Genomic DNA, 19,327 nt, shown 5'->3' with positions numbered 1-19,327 from the left:
ATATATATATAAATTACTTGAAGCATTAATATGTTCTTTTATTTATTTTTAATTCTTTTAAATCCACTTTTCTTGCAAAATTCCTCAATTTTAGCTTTGTGGTTTATGTTGGATTAGTTGTGATTAATTAATCAAGTGCTCTTTTGTGTGTTTCTCTTTTTTAGGTCACCTGGATGCCCTGTTGCGGGGTCTGGTGCTGGGGAAGCTGGGTAAAGCGGGGCACAAGGCCACTCTGGAGGAGGCCCGGCGGAGATTCAGAGAGCATGTGGAGGGTAAACAGATCCTGTCTGCAGACCTCAGGAGTCCAGTGAGTGCTCTAGCAATACTGATTATAACAGCGACACACTGGCATCAGTCTACCTAGGGGTGGGCAAAATGGAAAAAATGTATTATGTCATGATTTTTTTTTTCAGGATAAAATCACAATTTTATCATGATTCTTTTTGGTTTTTTGGACTGTTTTGCAAAATACAGGGTCACAATAAAGCCAAACTAATGTCCACATTAAAAAAAATAATTTACATAGGGAAAAAAAGGGAAAAACAAAACATTTAGGCCAACGTACATTTTCAAGGATTTTTTAGTTGTTTATTTAAGTGCATTTCTGCATTATTACAACATTCAAAACACTTGCATTCAGTTGATTGAGAAAAAATTATTGGCAAAAGCTGTAAAAGCGTATTAGAAACAAATTCTCAGCAAAACCCATGCCAGTGTTTTCTCTTCCCTTTCTAGTTTTTGATGTAGCATCTTCCATGAAACTTACAGAATAAACAGATGCAGCAAAAACAGGTAAATGCAAATATCTTATTAAAAAAAAAGTCTAATTTAATTTCAAAATTGGTCTATTTATAATACACTGGCTTTTTCATGGAGAGAATCATAACAGAAAGTGGACAGGTGCTCTTCAGTCAGTCACTAACAGTGGAACCAACGCTGGAAATACTAGAACTCTAGAACTACTAGCCATCGCAGTTATTCTGACCACTCATATAAGATAAATTTTGTTCTGAAATGAATTTTTGTCACATCACATTTACATACAAAGATTCTATTGAGATTTTAGAATTAAGCTTTAAATGTCTGTCATCATATTTTATGAAGTAGTTACCCCCCAAAAATATATCTTTTTTTTTCTGCCCCCAAATTTTTAGATCACACTTTGTCTAACAAGCAGGAGAGCAAAGTAAAAATTAAAAAAAAAATTTTTTTGATAGACATGTCTGGAGTAAATTTATGTTTTTCCTCTCACAAAAACATGTTTTTGTTAACAGAAACACAAATATTTAAAGGCACAGGAAAAAAAAAACTGTTGAAATGTTAGTTTGACCGTTATGGCCATTCAAGGTAGCAACAGTCAGAAAGGGTAGAAGCACTCTTGTAATTTTAATAAATCATAATGACTGCCAATGTTAAATGCATAAAGAGGGTCACAGTTGCACATGTCTTGGAGACGTTTTAACTATTTACAATCATACGTAAGGCCTTTAATTATGCAAAAACAACGAACTAGTTGTACTTTATGCCGTTATTACATAGCTACTTGCCGCAAAACCTAAACATTTAACACAAAACATTGTTCTGAGCCTTAATGGTTTATTTAAAGGGAAAATCATCTTTTGTAAGCTGTTAGGACAGAACTTTGTGTAGGTATAGTGTGTCCACAGTAATATTCAGGTGATAAACACAATAAGTCTCTTTTTTTAATTTCCTGATGTTGAAATAGGATCCAAATTCCTCACATTTTGACCGCAACGTGACAAAGGAGTGCGGTTTCCCCGTCCACCAAATTGGTTGACAGACACGTATTAACATGTCTTCATAGTAACGTGTATAATCATATCAACAAGACAGGACGTGCACAGCAACTGGCATTAAAAGATTTGTTCAGCTCTCTGTTATCATCAATCATCATCAAATGTGATCAAGAATGAGTTTTACAAGTATAACACATTTTTAAAACACTGTATGTTTGTACAGTAAAGATGGTAAAATCCCTGTAATTCATCACCACCACAGCCATATAATGTACAATTATAAAAGAAGAATCTTCAATCATGGTTTGTGGACATTAAATCAAGTTTATTTTGTACATTAACATAACGGCTATCCATACTGCAGTGGAAAAAGACCATCATAAATGTGATTCTATTTAATGACATTCAAGATGATTTAAAGTGCTGGGATGAGCCTGTGTTAGTCAGCAGGTTGTTATCTGGGAAAAACATACTTTGGAATGTTGTGACTGACCAATCAGAACCAAATATCCCAGACAGCCGTGTCATTAATTGTCATATCACACACCCCTAAGTGCACCTGCATGTTTCAGGAATATTTTTATTAGCTGATTGAGAGTGTTCATCCTGAAGTTTATTCATTTATTTAACTGGATCAACACAGTCCTGTAAGTGTTGACGGTTGTTGTTGTTTTTTCTTCATATTTTTAGGTGTATCTAACAGTTTTGAAGCACGGAGACAGCACTACACTTGACACCATGCTGAAGGTGACAATTACCACATGTCTGAATATCACACAGTGACAACATCAGAGGCGCAAACCAGTAAAATCTTCCTCTCGTGCTCTGTCTTCAGCTTCATAAACAGGCAGACATGCAGGAGGAGAAGAACCGCATCGAGAGAGTGCTGGGAGCCATTCCTGCCCCTGACCTCATCCAGAGGGTTCTTAACTTTGCCCTGTCGGTATGAGAACACACTAACACACAAACACACAGATTGTAAAATAGGTCAGACTGGAACATTTTTAAAGCACCAGAAACACACTTTGCAAGAGTGTGAAATGTGTGAACTGATAAAGAGTCAACAGGAAACATTAGTCAAGTCTTTTTTGGTGAATCGTGAAAAATCTGTCAGCGTTATGTGCTAGTAAGTTAAAAACGTAAGAAAGAAAACATTATAATTGTAAAACTATTTAATATATCAATAGTTATGAATAATCATAAAAATTCTAATTAAAAAAAAATATATATTTTTAATCAAAAGCATAGAACACATTTTATAACTACATTCTTCCATATTTTTAGCTTTATTCTATGAATAATTGATGATATTTCTTAGTAATTTAAAATGCAAATGTCATTTAGAGCATTTTTTTGCATAAAATAAAAAAGGTGTCATGTTTTTATAATGTAGTTTCAGTTTTAGACATCACAATAGCTGCTTCCATTCAAAAACTGTAAATTTACTTTATGCGCAAAACTGGAATATCGTGTAAAAGACGTGCAAATAAAACAGTGTTTTCACCCAACGAATCAAATAGAACAAAATAATCGCTTCCTGATTAACTGGCGGCAAATATCAAGTGTAAAAATGGAATTTGCTGTGGTAGGAATAGCTGCATCAATCTTTTCTTTATTCAATAAATGACTTGCACCTCAGAAGGCAATCCTGACACGCAGTGAGTGTGCGGTGGATGCGGAGCACAGACGCTTTTGAATCTGGAGATAATTAATATTAATAATAATAAATCATATGTTTTTTGATGCGGATTTTCAAAATATATGCACTTCTTGGTATTTCCATCAACCGATTTTTATGCACATATAAAAAATGTGCATAAAATGAGTCGATGGAAACGTAGCTAATGTCAATGTTGTCACTTCAGATGTTTATAGAACAATAAATGATTGAATAATTGTTTTTAATTATGACAATTGTCATTTTATTAAAAAAAGAAACATTTATTTGAAACTAAGATGACACTTTAAACTGTGTCTTAACTACATGCGACACGGAATAAAAGGTAACTTTTTTATGTTAAAATGTGTTTTTGTTTTAACCGTCTGTGACAGCGATGTGATATATTTCTATTTTCGCAATGTCGCAGCAAAACAACACCATAAACTGCATTGACAATTATCATCTCAGGTGCAGATTATGTGCGTTATTCAGTGTTAAATGCTACCAATAGGAGTTTGAATACCATTTTATGACCTTCACTGCCATACAACTGAAAGCAGCAGCAGATACCTCAGATATCTTCAAAATGAAATGACCAAAAGGTAAGCAAACAGTTAAAATTCAGTGACAACATCAGTGTCCAACAGTATGTACTTTTAATAATGTTAAATAGGTTATATATGTATTAATTTGATTATAACTCCTACCATTTTGTCGGGAGTGCAGAGGCTGATATTTAATCAAATGGCTGTTATTTAAATATTTGTTGTAGCATCAAATTTGGTGCAGACAGCCAAATTACTTATCTGTGGAATTGTCGTATTGTGTGTAGTTAGTACACGGTGTTAGACCCTTATTAACATTTTACTCGGACTGTTTTAAGCCCCCATTTACACTAATTATTTTTGTTTTAAAATGGCGTTTTAGAACAAAAATGATCAACATCCACACTGGCGTTTCACCTAGTGTTTTTGAAAAGATCTCTGTCCACACTACACCGCTGAAAATGCACATCACGTGACCACACACACAAGAGCTGCAGCATATGCGGACACCTGAGCGCCAGGCAGTCAGAGGGTGCTTTGAGCACACCTCCCCAGGTGAGAGTAGTGCATATCGGGCAGTTCATCAAGGAGCTACGGCTGCATTTCATCTCACTATAGTAGGTTGTGACGATGAGGAAATTTCCCCACCGGTTAATCGACACGTGACAACACCGGTAATACTTGTATCATCGTGGGGTTGGCGATTTCTTCTTTTCCTCTTTTTTTTTTTGCTTTTAAATAGCTTATAAATGCATGCGTATAATACTTTAACCTTCAATTTGCGGGAATTGCCAACACGCGCTGCATAAGGGCGCTATACTACACATCATACACTGGCAAGATTAAGTGCGACCAGTTTTATTTGTTTTGTTATTTACGTGTTGTTCCTTTTGAAAATACATTTTATTTGTAAAATCTCTCAAGTTAATATAGGCTATCTGGTAACATAATCTCTTTCAGAGATATTGGAGTTCAATAACGTGGTGCGCAGTAAGACTATTGACCAACACTTCCCTTTAAGTTTACACACTGCATAGACTACAACTCTGGTGTTATGAATTGCATGTTTCAATTGACACCGAGACATGCTACATTTAGTTTTTATTGTAAAATATACATTATAACCCAGTACACAGTAAAACAATATTTATTAAATTAATAATTAATATTTAATATTTTACGCCTATTGGTGGCACATATAATGTTAAGCTTAAATAGGCCAAGCATATTTTTATTAATATTAAAACACATTAATACAAACTAGCCACTCCTTGATTTTTTTTTTTTTTTGCCGTATATTTTTACCAAACGAAAAATGCAGTGAATTGTTTATTTTGATTTTATTAGAATTGATAAAATTATTAGGCGACACAACTTCAACATATTGGCTCTGATTGCGGTTAAACAGATATCCTACAGATAGACTTTTTATCTCAGAGACATTTTTGTCTGTTAATTTCAGTGCTGTAGGCTATTTTGACAGATTTCGCTAAGGCTTCAGCTATTCTACCTGTCAGCTGGTATCAGCCTCAGTTTTGCGACTTGGCTTGTGTGGCGTCTGTATCAATGTCTGGATGACATAGAGAGAGAGAGAGATGAGATCAGACCTCAGATTCGATGTGTGGCTGCATGTCACAGTTACTTTACTGCAATTTTTAAATATTGGCTCATCTAAATTAACTTTTCATTTGATTAAAAACCGAAATATTGCCAGATAGACAAGCAATTTTCGGGCTTTGAAGAGAGCGGCTTCAGTGATAAAATACGCGCACACACACACACAGGATACACTCTTGTCGGCCTATTCATTATTGATTTTTAACATTAAATGCAGAATAATCAAGTGCACAAAAGAACAGCTGAACTTGGGAAAAAGTGATTACTGCGATTGCCGCGATGGTTGCTTTGTTTCTCTACAGTTAGTTATTAATGGCGCAGCATTGCTAAATCACTCATTTTAATAAAAAGTAAGGTGATTTATTACTAAACGTTTTAGGATGATGGTCGCTTGATTTTTAAAATGGGAGCATTCGTTGCATATTTATAGCTATTGATCTTATCTACCCACGACCCACCCATAGTTAAACATTAATTAAGTGCGTTGAAGGTGTGTGTTTAGTTGTGTTTCCTCCAGATGCTGCCACCTTTGTCAAGCAACGTGTGCAGATTGCCCATTAACATTTTCTGGTTCTCTTTGCATTTAGTTTGAATCCAAAATATTGCCAAACAGCCGCATTTTTATTGCGTTTTTACACTAAATCGTCCGCCATACTCTTTCTGTAAATTCGACCCCTCTTGTTCTCCTCACGTGATAAATGAAATATGACGAATTTTAGCAATATACAGATTTTAATTATAGTGCATGCACTCATCTTAAGTAAATTATTTAGAATTAAATTTTCCATTTAATTCCAATAAATATTTAATAAAAAAACAAATGTGGGGACGGTGTCACGGTGGTAAAGTGATGTCACCGGTGTTGCATTTTAAAACCGGTATCACTGTCAACACCGTCTATCGTGGCAAGCCTACACTATTCATCTTGCCTCTATCTATTTACTCTTTGGTCTTTGAAATTTATTACTTGTCCTTAGGTAACGTGTTTTGGCTGAGTGCAAAGATAAGTTAATATAATAATTTATGTAATCACGTACACAGATTCAGCACATTTGACTGATTGTTTGCCTTTATTTCCTATTTTATAAAGTACACTGTTCTCTTTGAAGATTTACCCAACGTGTCCTCTGGAGCTTGTTTTCCAAATCAAACTTGCGGAGTCTGAACTTACAAGGAAAGGCTGCAAGACTGATCTTTGTGCAATTAATACTGAGAAAAAGCCCCAACTAGATCAGGCGAATGTCTGCAGCCCACCTCCGTTTTCTGATGTCTCCATTTTCCCCCATCCACACTAGCATGGAGCAGCAGCGTTTTAAAAATGAAAACAGCCTCTCAAGTGTTTCCAAAACACTTTGTTTTCGGTGCTCGAAAACTTCTGGATAGTGTGGACGGAAGGCGTAACCGTAGCAGAATGTATGCGTTTTAAATCTAAAATGTATAAGTGTAAACTGGGTCTATAATTAGTCTATAATAACTAATTTTTTAAGTGGTATCTTAAGTTTTTCCACAGCTGTGTATGTTGTTATATTCATATGTTTAATGCATTAAAGCACCTGTGTTATTTCTGTCCCTGTGATTAATGTTCAAAGCTGCGGGGCCTCAGCTTTTCCCTAAGAGATCAATAAAGCAGCAATTTCATTTCTCTCATCTTTCATACTAAATCCAATCAGACACACTCTTTCTCTCATCTTTAATGGCAGTCTGCAGGAATTAAACCTCTGCAGACGTGTGAACTGTGACACTGACTGTGACTGTGGTATTTTTAGGAGGAGGTTCGTCCTCAGGACACTGTTTCTGTAATCGGGGGTGTTGCTGGGAGCAGCAAACAGGGCCGCAAAGCCGCGTGGAAATTTGTAAAGGACAACTGGGAAGAACTTCACAACCGTTATCAGGGTGGCTTCCTCATATCAAGACTCATCAAGGTGAAGCCTGCACAATACACAACTTCAGAGGAGAACAAAATTAGAGCCTGCAATTTATTACATTTTGAGGTCTTTTGAAACCTAATAGAAGTAAAAGAGCAGTTTTAAGCATTTATTATGGAGCATGGTATTAAAAACTTAATATGTAGAACTTTCTTTTTGATACAATCACTGCTGTTCTCTTAAGTTTGATTTTTTTTTCCACTTTTTTTTTTGCTGGATTCGTTTGTCCGATGGTCGTCATTACCACAGTTTTTGATGTGTCTAAAATAAGTTTTAAATATTTAGAATAAAAAAATATGAAAAAAAGACTTTTATTTAAAATACACGTGTTACACCATAAATCTATACAAGTATTTAAAAAAAACTGTAGCCTATTGTTATGTATTAGGGAAATAACAAACTGGCCTGCACAATCAACTTTCCTCAGCCAGAATTTGTCTATTAAACAAACCAAAAAAAAAACATAATAATGATAATAATAATGCGTAGCTTCACGTTTTTTCTAGTCTCTAAAAAATTTAAGATTTATGGATAACAACAATAGCCTAATTAGTGTTAAAATTTACTTTAATATGGGCCACCTTTGGTGTTTCACACTAGTAATGCGCGGATGTCGGTTATTTCCGTGGGCGCTGTGGATAATCTGCGGGCGGAGGATGATTAATTGCGGGTCGGTTGCGGGTGGATGTAGCAGGACATGGAAGTGGACCAGCGAAAAACCAGAGAGTGGCGTTTGCAGAATAGGATGATGAGACGACTAAAATAATGGATAAAGTGCAAGAGTAGCCTACTGTTCAAAGTTTCAGTTAGAGGAGTCATCAGAGGAAAATCTTCTATCTTTCTGGGAGAAACAAGATTGCTTATTTACATGACTGCAGCGCCTTGCTAGGAGAGTCTTGTTCATTCCTACAACCAGTGGTCAAGCAAACGCTCATTCAGTGCAGCTGGCTGAGTTTTGGAGGCAGGCGGAATGGCCGGAATCCAGGCACAGTAGATGCTATTCTGTTTTTGCACATTGCGAAGAAAAAGGCTAAGTAAACATAACAGCTGCCGTTTAGGCCGAAGTGGAACCTTTTTGTTATCCTGTTCCTGTATCTGCAAAATCTAAAATGTCTTATATTAACTTTCTGTATCTATTTGAAAATGAAGAAAATGTTGTCTATAGACAAACTTTTGTTTTATAAATAATTGTTCATTTAAAAACATTTACGATTAATGTATTATTTTACTATCAGCAGGCCCGGCCCTAACCAATTTGGCACCCTAGGCAAGATTTCAGGTGGCGCCGGTCACATCGCAGTAAATTCCACTGCTAGTGTATAGTCAGAAATAGCTTTTTGACCGACTACTACAAGCTGGGAAAACGTCAGATAAATATGCCACTGCAATTAACGTCATTGCTGAATAGATCTAATATTTACACATTTGCTTGACGAAGGAAGGATGGGGGTAGTTACATTACTATTATTATTTTCCATAACATCTATGCCCTTCCTTAACATTGGCAGACGTTAAAATTAACAGATAGCACTTTAGCTATTTATTGATTAGCAATCTGTCAACGTTGGGATGTAAAAAATAATGGACAACAAATAGCTTCATATGATAGGATACATAGCAAACATTAGAAAATATTGACAATAAAATAAAAGGTTTAGCCTATTAAAATCAATGGCCTATACAGAAATTAAATAAAGCTATAAAATCTATTTCACTTTTAATTGTATTTGCATATGGATTAAAGTTACTTTAGTTATTTAGTGAAGAGCAGCAAATGAATTTCTCATTGTGTTTTGTCTGATAACCGAGGTGTTAATGTAAGAATGCACAGATCTATAATGAAAGCATCCGACTACTTTAGTAACTGTTTGTGCTCATTTAATAGAAAATGAGTTGTGTTTAAAATAAAACACGCAGGACGGACCAAGAAGAAAAAAAAAGCACTTTTCCGACGGTCCCTTACTTAGAGCTTCTCTCAGCGCGAGCTCTCCCGGCTAAAGGCATGTTGCGAGTGCAGTGCTCAATGTCGAGCGAGGGGGAAAAAATATATAATAATAAAAAAGGAAAAAGACAGCTGTGAAACATAACCAGCTTTGTCTATTTATAGCAATAACACTTTAGATGTTTTTAGAGTAATAGGTTTTTGAGTCATTGCCATCTATCACTGAATGTGTCAGGAATATCGAAAACAAAACCAACTTAACCGCGCTCATTTCTGGCGTCCCCCTGAATGTACAGCGCCCTTAGCATTTGCCTATACTGCCTTTGCCACGGGCCGGCCCTGACTATCAGAGATGTGCAGATTATAGCTCATTGAATCTGCTGTTAATATCCCCGGTGACCATCATTCATGCCTAAAAAAAGGGTGTAAATTATTAAAGGGATGATCGGGTGCGGATACATATATCAGATAAAACTATATTTGTGGGCGAGTGGATGATTAGTATAAAGCGCGAGTGGATGATTAGTATAAAGCCGCGGATTCGGGTTTCATTTCAGCTAATCCTCGCATGTCTCGCCTTTTTATTGGTTATTTTTTCTTTCAAGTAAAAGGTCCAAGATTTAGAATAAAAAGTTACTTGTAAAGTAGTTATATAATAGTTATAGATGACTTCACTTAATGCAGATTATAAGTTTTCTTAGTTTTTTGCACAGCAAGTAATGAAAAATAATTGTTTGCATTGGTCAAAACTGATTAGCGGAAGTCACGCCGAAGCAACAGCCAACAGAGTATTCTGCTTGGGTTTAAAGCCAACTTTTATTGATTTTTTAAATTTTTTTATTATTATTACATTTTTACAATTTATGATGACATAGCAGTCAAAATAGGACAAACAAGCTCATGCATGGGACAAATTCTAGACCTTTGTCAGGTAGATGACTTTGTCTTTTGCACCACCCAAACCCCCTGACTACAGGGCCTACAAAACCTTTTAAGCAGTGTCATTACAAAAACCTCAACAAAATTGTCATAAGTCTGTCATAAACAAGATTATCATAATAAATATTTTTTCTGATCAATTTTATCAAGTGGAGCAATACCATTAATATTTAATGACAATTTCAATTTGTTCCACTGTACTAGTTGAGATCAAGAGAAAATATTAATGAAGCTATTATAAAATTCATGACAGTTGTAGATTTTATGAACACCCCTTTAAGTGTTTACAATTGTTCTCTAATTTTAATCTCCTCTATAGAGACACAAAATAAGCAACACTACGTCTTTGAGTATTGGAAATATTTTTGCTAGTTTGTTGAATGCATAGTCAGTGTATTCCTTCTGTGTTGACGCTTTATTTTGTTTCTTCACTGCAGCTGACGGTGGATGGGTTTGCAATAGATAAAATGGCTGCTGAAGTTAAGGTAAGCAACGTGCTTTTTGTTGTCTTACTAAGCTTTTGAGCATTTGCTTTAGTCGATCGCTTCAGTTTTCCTAAAGTAAATGGGTTGCTCTGTAATAAAGAGCTTAGTAGTTATGTTTTGCGCTTAAATATTAAATCGATTCAATGTTGCTCTTGGGACATGTAACTATTAGTGTTATGTCTAAGAGAAGATCAAAAATTAATATACATTCACTTAGTTAGGAATTTAATTCATTTACTGTATATAATGAAATGGCGAACATTTAATTTTATTTAGACCAAGGAAACATACGCAAACATTCAGTGAGTGAATCATGCCACACCTGTAAAAAAAAAATATTTTACCTTAAAATATATATTTGTTTGTTTGAATTACTTTAAAATAGATTTGATTTTTGTTTTATATGTATTTATTGTCTTTATTGTGTAAATTCTGGTGGTTTTTACTAAAGTTTCTATGTTTTACAGTGTATTTACTTAACTGCTTAAATATATTTCACAGACTACATTATTTACTTTGGTAGAATGCAACTTTTTTTATTTAAAATTGATTGTGAATCAGTGTAACCAGTTTATTAATCTGAAAGATTCATTAGTGAGTCACTTAGAATGGTCATAATTCGATGTTTAAAACACTTTATAGAGATTTTTATATAGGTTATCAGAATTTTTCTGTTAAGAAATGGTTACACTTTATATTAATCAATGGATTAAGTTATCAAAATGTACATTTAATTGAAAATAAAATTACATTAAAATGTTTGGGGTTAGTAATACAGTGATATATTTGCATTTTTTTAAAGACATGGACACATAAACTTGATTAAATGTGACAAAGATATTAATAATGTTACAAAAACTAACTCTTTTCAAACTTAATTTGGCATCAAACAATGGACAAAAGTAATTATAAATGATTTCGTAAGGATTGTGTGACACTGAATCAGGGCTAAGATTCAACTTTGGCCATTTTTTTTATTTTATTGAAATGAAAATGGTTAAGCCTTGTGCACACCTTTCATATTATACACGTTATAGCTCACATTTATCACAAGCATTTTATAAAGATGTTTTTTGACATTCATGCCCAAGAAATATTCCCTTGCGAAGAGTCAAGTAAACATGGAAAATCATGAGATTTTGAAAGCCAGACAAATAGTTTTATTTCTGACTCGTATTCCTGGTGTTTTGCACATCGGTGGGCACACTCACATTAGCATCCATTATTGTTTGGTCTAGAGATGTTAAACATCAGCAATAATTGCTAGAGATTATCATCTCAGTATGCACAAGCATTTCCTTCAAACTGTAATATACACAATATTACTATATTTTTCAACATAAATTAGATTAGATTCCACTTTATTGTCATTACACATGTACAAGTACAAGGCAATGAAATTTTAGATCTAACCAGGAGTGCAATAGCAGCAAGTGCAGGATATAGGTGAATTATAGAAAAACTGTGGTGATATTTACAGTTTTATGTTCTGTGAACATTATATGCAGATTGTATTATGAACGAATATTTACAATAGATGAATATATGGACAGGTTGCTATTTATAATTAAAAGTATGCAGATTGATATGAGCATAAATACAAATGTACAGTGCATCCGGAAAGTTTTCATAGCGCGTCACATTTTTTTCGTTAGTCTTATTCCAAAATGGATTAGATTAATTTATTTCCTCAAATACACACAATACCCCATAATAACTGTGGAAAAAAGAGTTTTTGAAATTGTTGCAAATTTATTAAAAATAAAAAACCTGAAAAATCACATGTACATGAGTATTCACAGCCTTTGCTGAATACTTTGTTGATGCACCTTTGGCAGCAATTATAGCCTCAAGTCTTTTTGAATATGATGCCACAAGCTTTGTACACCTGTCTTTGGGATTTTTTTCCCATTCTTCTTTGCAGTACCTCTCAAACTCTATCAGGTTGGATGGGAAGCGATGGTGTACAGCCTTTTTCAGATCTCTCAAGAGATGTTCAATAGGATTTAGGTCTGGACTCTGACTGGGCCACTCAAGGACATTTACCGTGTTGTTGTAAAGCCACTCCATTGATATTTTGGCGGTGTGCTTTGGGTCATTGTCCTGCTGAAAGATGAACCCTTGCCCCATCCAAGAGGTCAAGAGCACTCTGAAGCAGGTTTTCATTCAGGATGTCTCTGTACATTGCTGCATTCATCTTTTCCTCTATCCTGGCTAGTCTTCCAGTTCATGCTGGTGGAAAACATTCCCACAGCATGATGCTACCACCACTGCTTCATTGTAGGAATGGTATTAGCTTGGTGATTAGCAGTGCCTGGTTTTCTCCAAATGTCACGCCTGGCATTTACTCCAAAGAGTATAATTTTAGTCTCATCAGACCAGAGAATTTAGTTTCTTATGGTCTGAGAGTCTTTCAGATACCTTTTGGCAAATTCCAGGTGGGGAGTGGCTTCCGTCTGGCCACTCTACCATATTGGCCTGATTGGTAGATTGCTGCACAGAAGGTTGTCCTTCTGTAAGGTACTTCTCTCACCACAAAAGAACACTGGAGCTAAGACAGATTGACCAATGGGTTATTGATCACCTCCCTGCATTAGGCTCTTCTTCCCCGATCACTCAGCTTAGTTGGCTGGCCAGCTCTAGGAAGAGTCCTGGAGCCTCATGTGTCAACGCTGCGTACGCAGAAAAACTTTGCGTATGCCAGGTTTTACACTCACGTTTGGATTTACTAATGATGAAATGGACGTGAGAATGTGTGTTGGTCCATGCCAACTTCATGTCTGGCCTACGTGCATTTCTTCTGTGTGTTTGTTTTATTCCATTGGCGACTCCTAGAGGCAGTTGTGTTAAATTGCACACTAAAAAGTATCTTTGAGCCGTGCAATGGCAGCTGTATGGGAAGAGATCATCTGCATGTCTAGCAGGTTTATAAGGTTTCCATACCATGCAGTTGACCAGCCAAACATTAAAGCGCAACTTGCAGCGATCGCCGGTTTTCCCAATGTAATCGGAACGAACGACTGCACGCACATTGCTATAAAGGTGCCTGAAGATGAATTTGCATACGTGAATCAGAAAAATTTCCATTCAATAAATCTGTAAATAATATGTGCTGCTCAAAGGCGCATAACATAATACACACACTTATTAATGATTCCTACTTGTGGTCCTCGTGATGAAGAGTAGGCAAAATCTGATATGAAGTGGGGGAAAAAAAGAAAAGTTAGTTTATCAAAAGCTGGATTCGAACCGGGTTCATGAATGACAGTGTCAAAACATGTTGCCATGCGCTTTACGAGCTACATCACTCGCACTGTTAATGACCGCTCTCTTTAGCTTTGTTGTCTCTGTCGATCAAACGGCCGGAAATCTCTCAGCTAGCTCATTCCAATGACAAACTTGCAAATAACACCGTTTTACTCTGGGTACCTCCGATAGCAGCACCTCCAATTCACATTCTGTTTAAAGTTTCTCTTTTTGCTTGCTTTTGCCATTGCTTTTTCATTTGGTTTTGCCAAAGTAGAGACATTAGCATATTCATACGGGAGAGGAGGCAGAGAGGGGTTTTGTGCTCGTTTATGTGCGCTCAGTTTCACATTAATTCGGACGTACAAAGAGAATATGCGTGTGATTCTGGGATTTTTAACTGAGTACGCACATTTACAGCTTCTTCCGTACGCAATGTTTTAGTATGATTTCAACGCAAGTCTTCGTACACGAGGCCCCTGGTGGTTCCAAACATCTTCCACTTATGGATGATGGAAGCCATTGTGCTCAATGGAACTTTGAGAGCAGCAGAATTTTTTCTGTAACCTTCCCCAGCCTTGTGCCACGAGGCAATTCTGTCTTGGAGATCTACAGACAATTCCTTTGTCTTCATGTTTGGATTGTGGTTTGTGCTTTGACATGCACTCTCAACCCTGGGACCTTATATAGACAGGTGTATGCCTTTTCAAATCATGTCCAATCGACTGAATTTAGCACAGGTGAACTCTAATTAAGCTGCTGAAACATCTCAAGAATGATCAGTGGAAACAGAATGTACCTGAGCTCAATTTAGAGCTTCACGGCAAAGGCTGTAAATACTTATGTACATGTGATTTTTCAGATTTCCTAATTTTTTTATACATTTCCAACAATTTAAAAAAAATTTTCACATTGTCATTATAGGGTATTGTGTGAAGAATATTGAGGAATTAAATTAATTTAATCCATTGTATATGTACAGTGGGTATGTACAATTCAAGACGACGTGTAATGTAGTGCAATGTAGTGCGATGAATATGTGCAAATATTAAATAATAAATAACAGTGTTTATGGGGAGTGTAACTATGAGGAGAGTGTGGATGTTTGAGGGAGGGGCCAAAGAGTTTTTACTTTCAGAAGTGAATTGTTTTAAAATAATATAGCATAAAGAATAAACCTATTTACCAAAAGTTGCTGTTCTGCACACAAATAAATGTTTTTTTTTTTTTTCTATTTTCAGAGTTTCTTTGAAAGTCATCATGCGCCAGCGGCCGAGCGCACGGTACAGCAGTGCTGCGAGAACATCCTCCTGAACGCCGCCTGGCTGAAAAGAGACGCAGACGACATCCACCAGTATCTGCTTCAGCGGAAAACACCACCCGTCTGACCTGAACTCTGACCTCATGACCTCCCTGACCTGCTCACTCACTCCAAAATGAGCATCATCCGGCTACTTTCAGCAAAAAAATATATATATAAAAAAAACAGAAATGATTACAAAACTGCAGTTTCATCTTAACAAATACCCAAGAGTCTATCAAGAGAAGCCTAGGAAACCAGACTGCTATTCACTCCCGAGTGTGACGTAGTTCCCCATTCTGCCAGCAGGAGGCGCCAGATCTGTGACTGAAGCGATTCTCCATGTTATTTTTATGAGCTGTTGATGCATGTACACACACACACACACACACACACACGTGTGCGTTCTCACGTCAGTATAACGCTCCTTTCACGCAGTGGTATTATAACGCAAACGTTTCTCTTTTCCTTACATTTGAAACAAAAAAGCATGATGTTGATATGCTCTGTTTTTAAGTTTGTTTGTTTGTTTGTTTGTGTTTTCTTTTGCTCTGTACAAATGACAACCTCCTCCTCCACCTGTTTTATTAGTAATGGCTGTATAACGCATTTTACCCAGAATCTTCCGGCGGCGCAGATGGGCGGCAGAATGGGGGTCAAAGGTTGAGCTGCACTGGTAACCGAACGGACTCAATGGTAACGGCTCTGAATCCCATCGTTTAGTAACGGTTAGGACTGAAGACGCATAAGCATGGTACTGTGTGTATATTGTAAACCGCGAGCATTAGTTCTCAGACCTTCAATTAATCTGAAATGTGAGTATATATACATACAACTTCTCTCTGTTCTTCGCCCTTGTCTCCTGTACGTCACAGTCATCTGTTTTAACACCTCCGACAACATGGAGGATAAACATCATTCGCATCTGACATGGTAATACACAAAGCTCTTAGATGAACTTTTTATATAATATCTGTTTGATTATTATCATTTTTGAAATCAATAATGGCATTTAAGACTTAAAAAAGTAATCATGATTAAACCGGGTTTCAAATGAGGCATTAGATTTAAGATGATTTGATAAATGATCAATGGTGTTTGTGACAAACTGAGATAACAGCGGGCTCACATTAAACACATCCGACTTTCTGATTTGGCGTCAAACGCGGGATTCGTGATCATCAGATTCTGTCTCTGAACTTTCCCTGAAATGTGCTTTTGTTTTAAAATACAATTGATGTTCATTAAAGAAGATGAGAAATGAGACGGGCACAGCTGTATTGTGGGAATGCTGTGGTGGATTTGTACGTTGTGACTCTTCATGCTCTTATGTCTGTGTGCAGTTTTTGTACTATACACGGATAAACATGCATCCCTTAAATGTAGATCGCGCCCTAGACGTTCATACGATGTTTAAAAAACAACAACATATCAATTTATGAGTACAAATGTAAATAATGATTTCCAATAATGTGCAGTAGGTACAGTCGGAGGAAAGATGGAGACTTATCCGCATTACAGATGCTTGGTTTTGGGACACTGAAGTGTATGATGATGATGATGCACAGGGTTAATTTTGGGAGCTTGTGTTCACTGAATGAATTTTAATAGCAGATAATAGTGTCACCGATTTCACAAGATTTTCTTTGCATTATTGCTCAAGACTACGTGGTAACTAGGGAATAAAGAAAGTCACTGATGCAAGAGAGAGACTTTGTGCAACCGGCTGCTTCCGTTTATAAACATATTAAAGCTTTTAAACTATTCCAGCTTTTGCACAATTACTGGTAGATTATCAAATGCAGTCATGGAACGCAAGAAACTGGAAGTTAATTATTGTCATGGGAAATAAATCTTCAGAAATTGTTTATTTCTATAGTATGTAATGTGTGTTTTGAATATGTTCAGGGAGTAAACTCCTGGTGTTATTCAGTCATTTTAAACACAAAGTTGTGAAAATTAATACAGCATGAGACTGACTTTTGTGGATTTCATTTAAACTTACACTCACCGGCCACTTTATTAGGTGATCAACTACTAATTAACGCAAATTTCTAATCAGCCAATCACGTGGCAGAAACCTTAATGCATTCAGGCATGAAGACATGGTCTAGAGCAGGGGTGGCCAATCCTGTTCCTTGAGAGCTACCTTCCTGCAGATTTCAGTTGCAACCCATATTTAACACACCTGAACCAATTAATTTGGACCTGAACACCACGTGATAATTACAGGCAGGTGTGTTTGATATGGGTAGCAACTGAAATCTGCAGGAAGGTAGCTCTCCAGGAACAGGATTGGCCACCCCTGCTCTAGATGATCTGCTGCAGTTCAAACCGAACATCAGAATGGAGAACAAAGGTGATTTAAGTGACTTTGAATGTGGCATGGTTGTTGGTGCCAGACGGGCTGGTCTGAGTATTTCAGAAACTGCTGATCTACTAAGATTTTCATGCACAACGATCTCTAGTGTTTATAAAGAATGGTCCGAAAAAGAGAAAATATCTAGTGAGCGGCAGTTCTGTGGGCGCAAATGACTTGTTGCCAGAGGTCAGAGGTTCCAGCTGATAGAAAGGCAACAGTAACTCACATAACCACTCGGTACTACTGAGGTAACCAAGAGCATGTCTCAACGCTCAACACGTCCAACCTTGATGCAGATGGGCTACAGCAGCAGAAGACCACACCGGGTGCCACTCCTGTCAGCTAAGAACAGGAAACTTGAGGCTAAAATTCACACGGGCTCACCAAAACTGGACAATTTTGACAACTGGATGGTAGGGTCAGAATTTGACAACAACATAAAAGCATGGAGCCATCCTGCTTTGTATCAACAGTTCAGGGTGGTGGTGGTGGTGTAATGGTGTGGGGGATGTTTTCTTGGCACACTTTGGACCCATTAGTACCACTTGAGCATCATTGCTGAGTATTGTTGCTGACAATGTCCATCCCTTTATGACCACAGTGTACCAGAAGTTTACATCCTCTGATGGCTGCTTCCAGCAGGATATCGCGCCATGTCAAAGTGTGAATCATCTCAGACTGGTTTCTTGAACATGACAATGAGTTCACTGTACTCAAATATGATACTGAGGAATATTTCCAGTTCTTTGTTGAATCTATGCCATGAAGGCAGTTCTGAAGATCCTGTACTGGTAAGATGAACCTAATACAGTGGCCAGTAAGGGCATACTCAAACCTCCTCATACCTGCAGCACGAGGACTTTATGATTGTTTATGAGCTTCAAAAGTGGCGGATATTTTCAACGAAACATTTGACTGGTCACTGCATATCAAACAACTTAAATATAGATAGAACTAAAGAAATCACTGCTGAGCGGAAGTGCTTACTGAACAGTGAATCACTGATGACGTAAGCGTGCCCAGGCCTGAATGTAATATGAGTGCAGGCTGACTGGGGAGACGGGAGGGGGGACAAGCGTGCTTTGGCCTGGTTCAAGGCAACTGTACATAATGTGAGTACGCCCTAAGTGTCTGTTTTTCCCAGTCAGAAATGATCTCTATAAGATGTTGGTATAATTTACAGTTTAAACCCAAAGAATGAGCAGCCTATCAGATGAAGAAGAGCCAGAGTCAGAGATTCAAATAAATAGATAACGTTTACTGAAGATAGTTTGCAGTTTTATCAGCAGAAGCCAGCTTCAACACATGAGTTCCTATAGGCCGCTCTGCCTTTCAGTACATTAATACAGCGATTACACTCTTTACACAAGACCAGAAAGGGTGTGATTCAGTTTCCAAAGCAAAGATAGACCATTTTAAATGTGTACATCAATAAGGGATTGTATCTAGTCCAGGTATGGAAGGTGGCATGTTTCTTTGGGGTCAGGCCGACCCTAGACTATTCGGATCGGATCTCAGACCTGTTAGTGCTGAACCATCAGATGCATAT

At 36.9% G+C, this 19,327-nt stretch overlaps 1 protein-coding gene across 2 annotated transcripts in view; it reads left to right on the top strand.

The window, feature by feature from the left end:
* The window catches only part of npepps (aminopeptidase puromycin sensitive), a 50,221-nt gene extending 32,842 nt beyond the window's left edge, over positions 1-17,379 (top strand). The window contains 6 exon segments of one of the 2 annotated variants that reach the window (NM_001164027.1): positions 165-307; positions 2,448-2,504; positions 2,593-2,700; positions 7,346-7,501; positions 10,823-10,870; positions 15,358-17,379. In NM_001164027.1, coding sequence (NP_001157499.1) covers positions 165-307; positions 2,448-2,504; positions 2,593-2,700; positions 7,346-7,501; positions 10,823-10,870; positions 15,358-15,504 — 659 coding nt within the window. In that variant the 3' untranslated portion in view covers positions 15,505-17,379. 2 annotated transcript variants of the gene reach the window in all.
* Positions 17,380-19,327: the final 1,948 nt, after the last annotated feature.

The sequence above is a fragment of the Danio rerio genome, chromosome 11 (assembly GCF_049306965.1).
Source record: "Danio rerio strain Tuebingen ecotype United States chromosome 11, GRCz12tu, whole genome shotgun sequence".
In the NCBI taxonomy this organism is placed as follows: Eukaryota; Metazoa; Chordata; class Actinopteri; order Cypriniformes; family Danionidae; genus Danio; species Danio rerio.
Note: the sequence above shows the minus strand (reverse complement) of the source record. Positions and strands in the feature narration are given on the sequence as shown.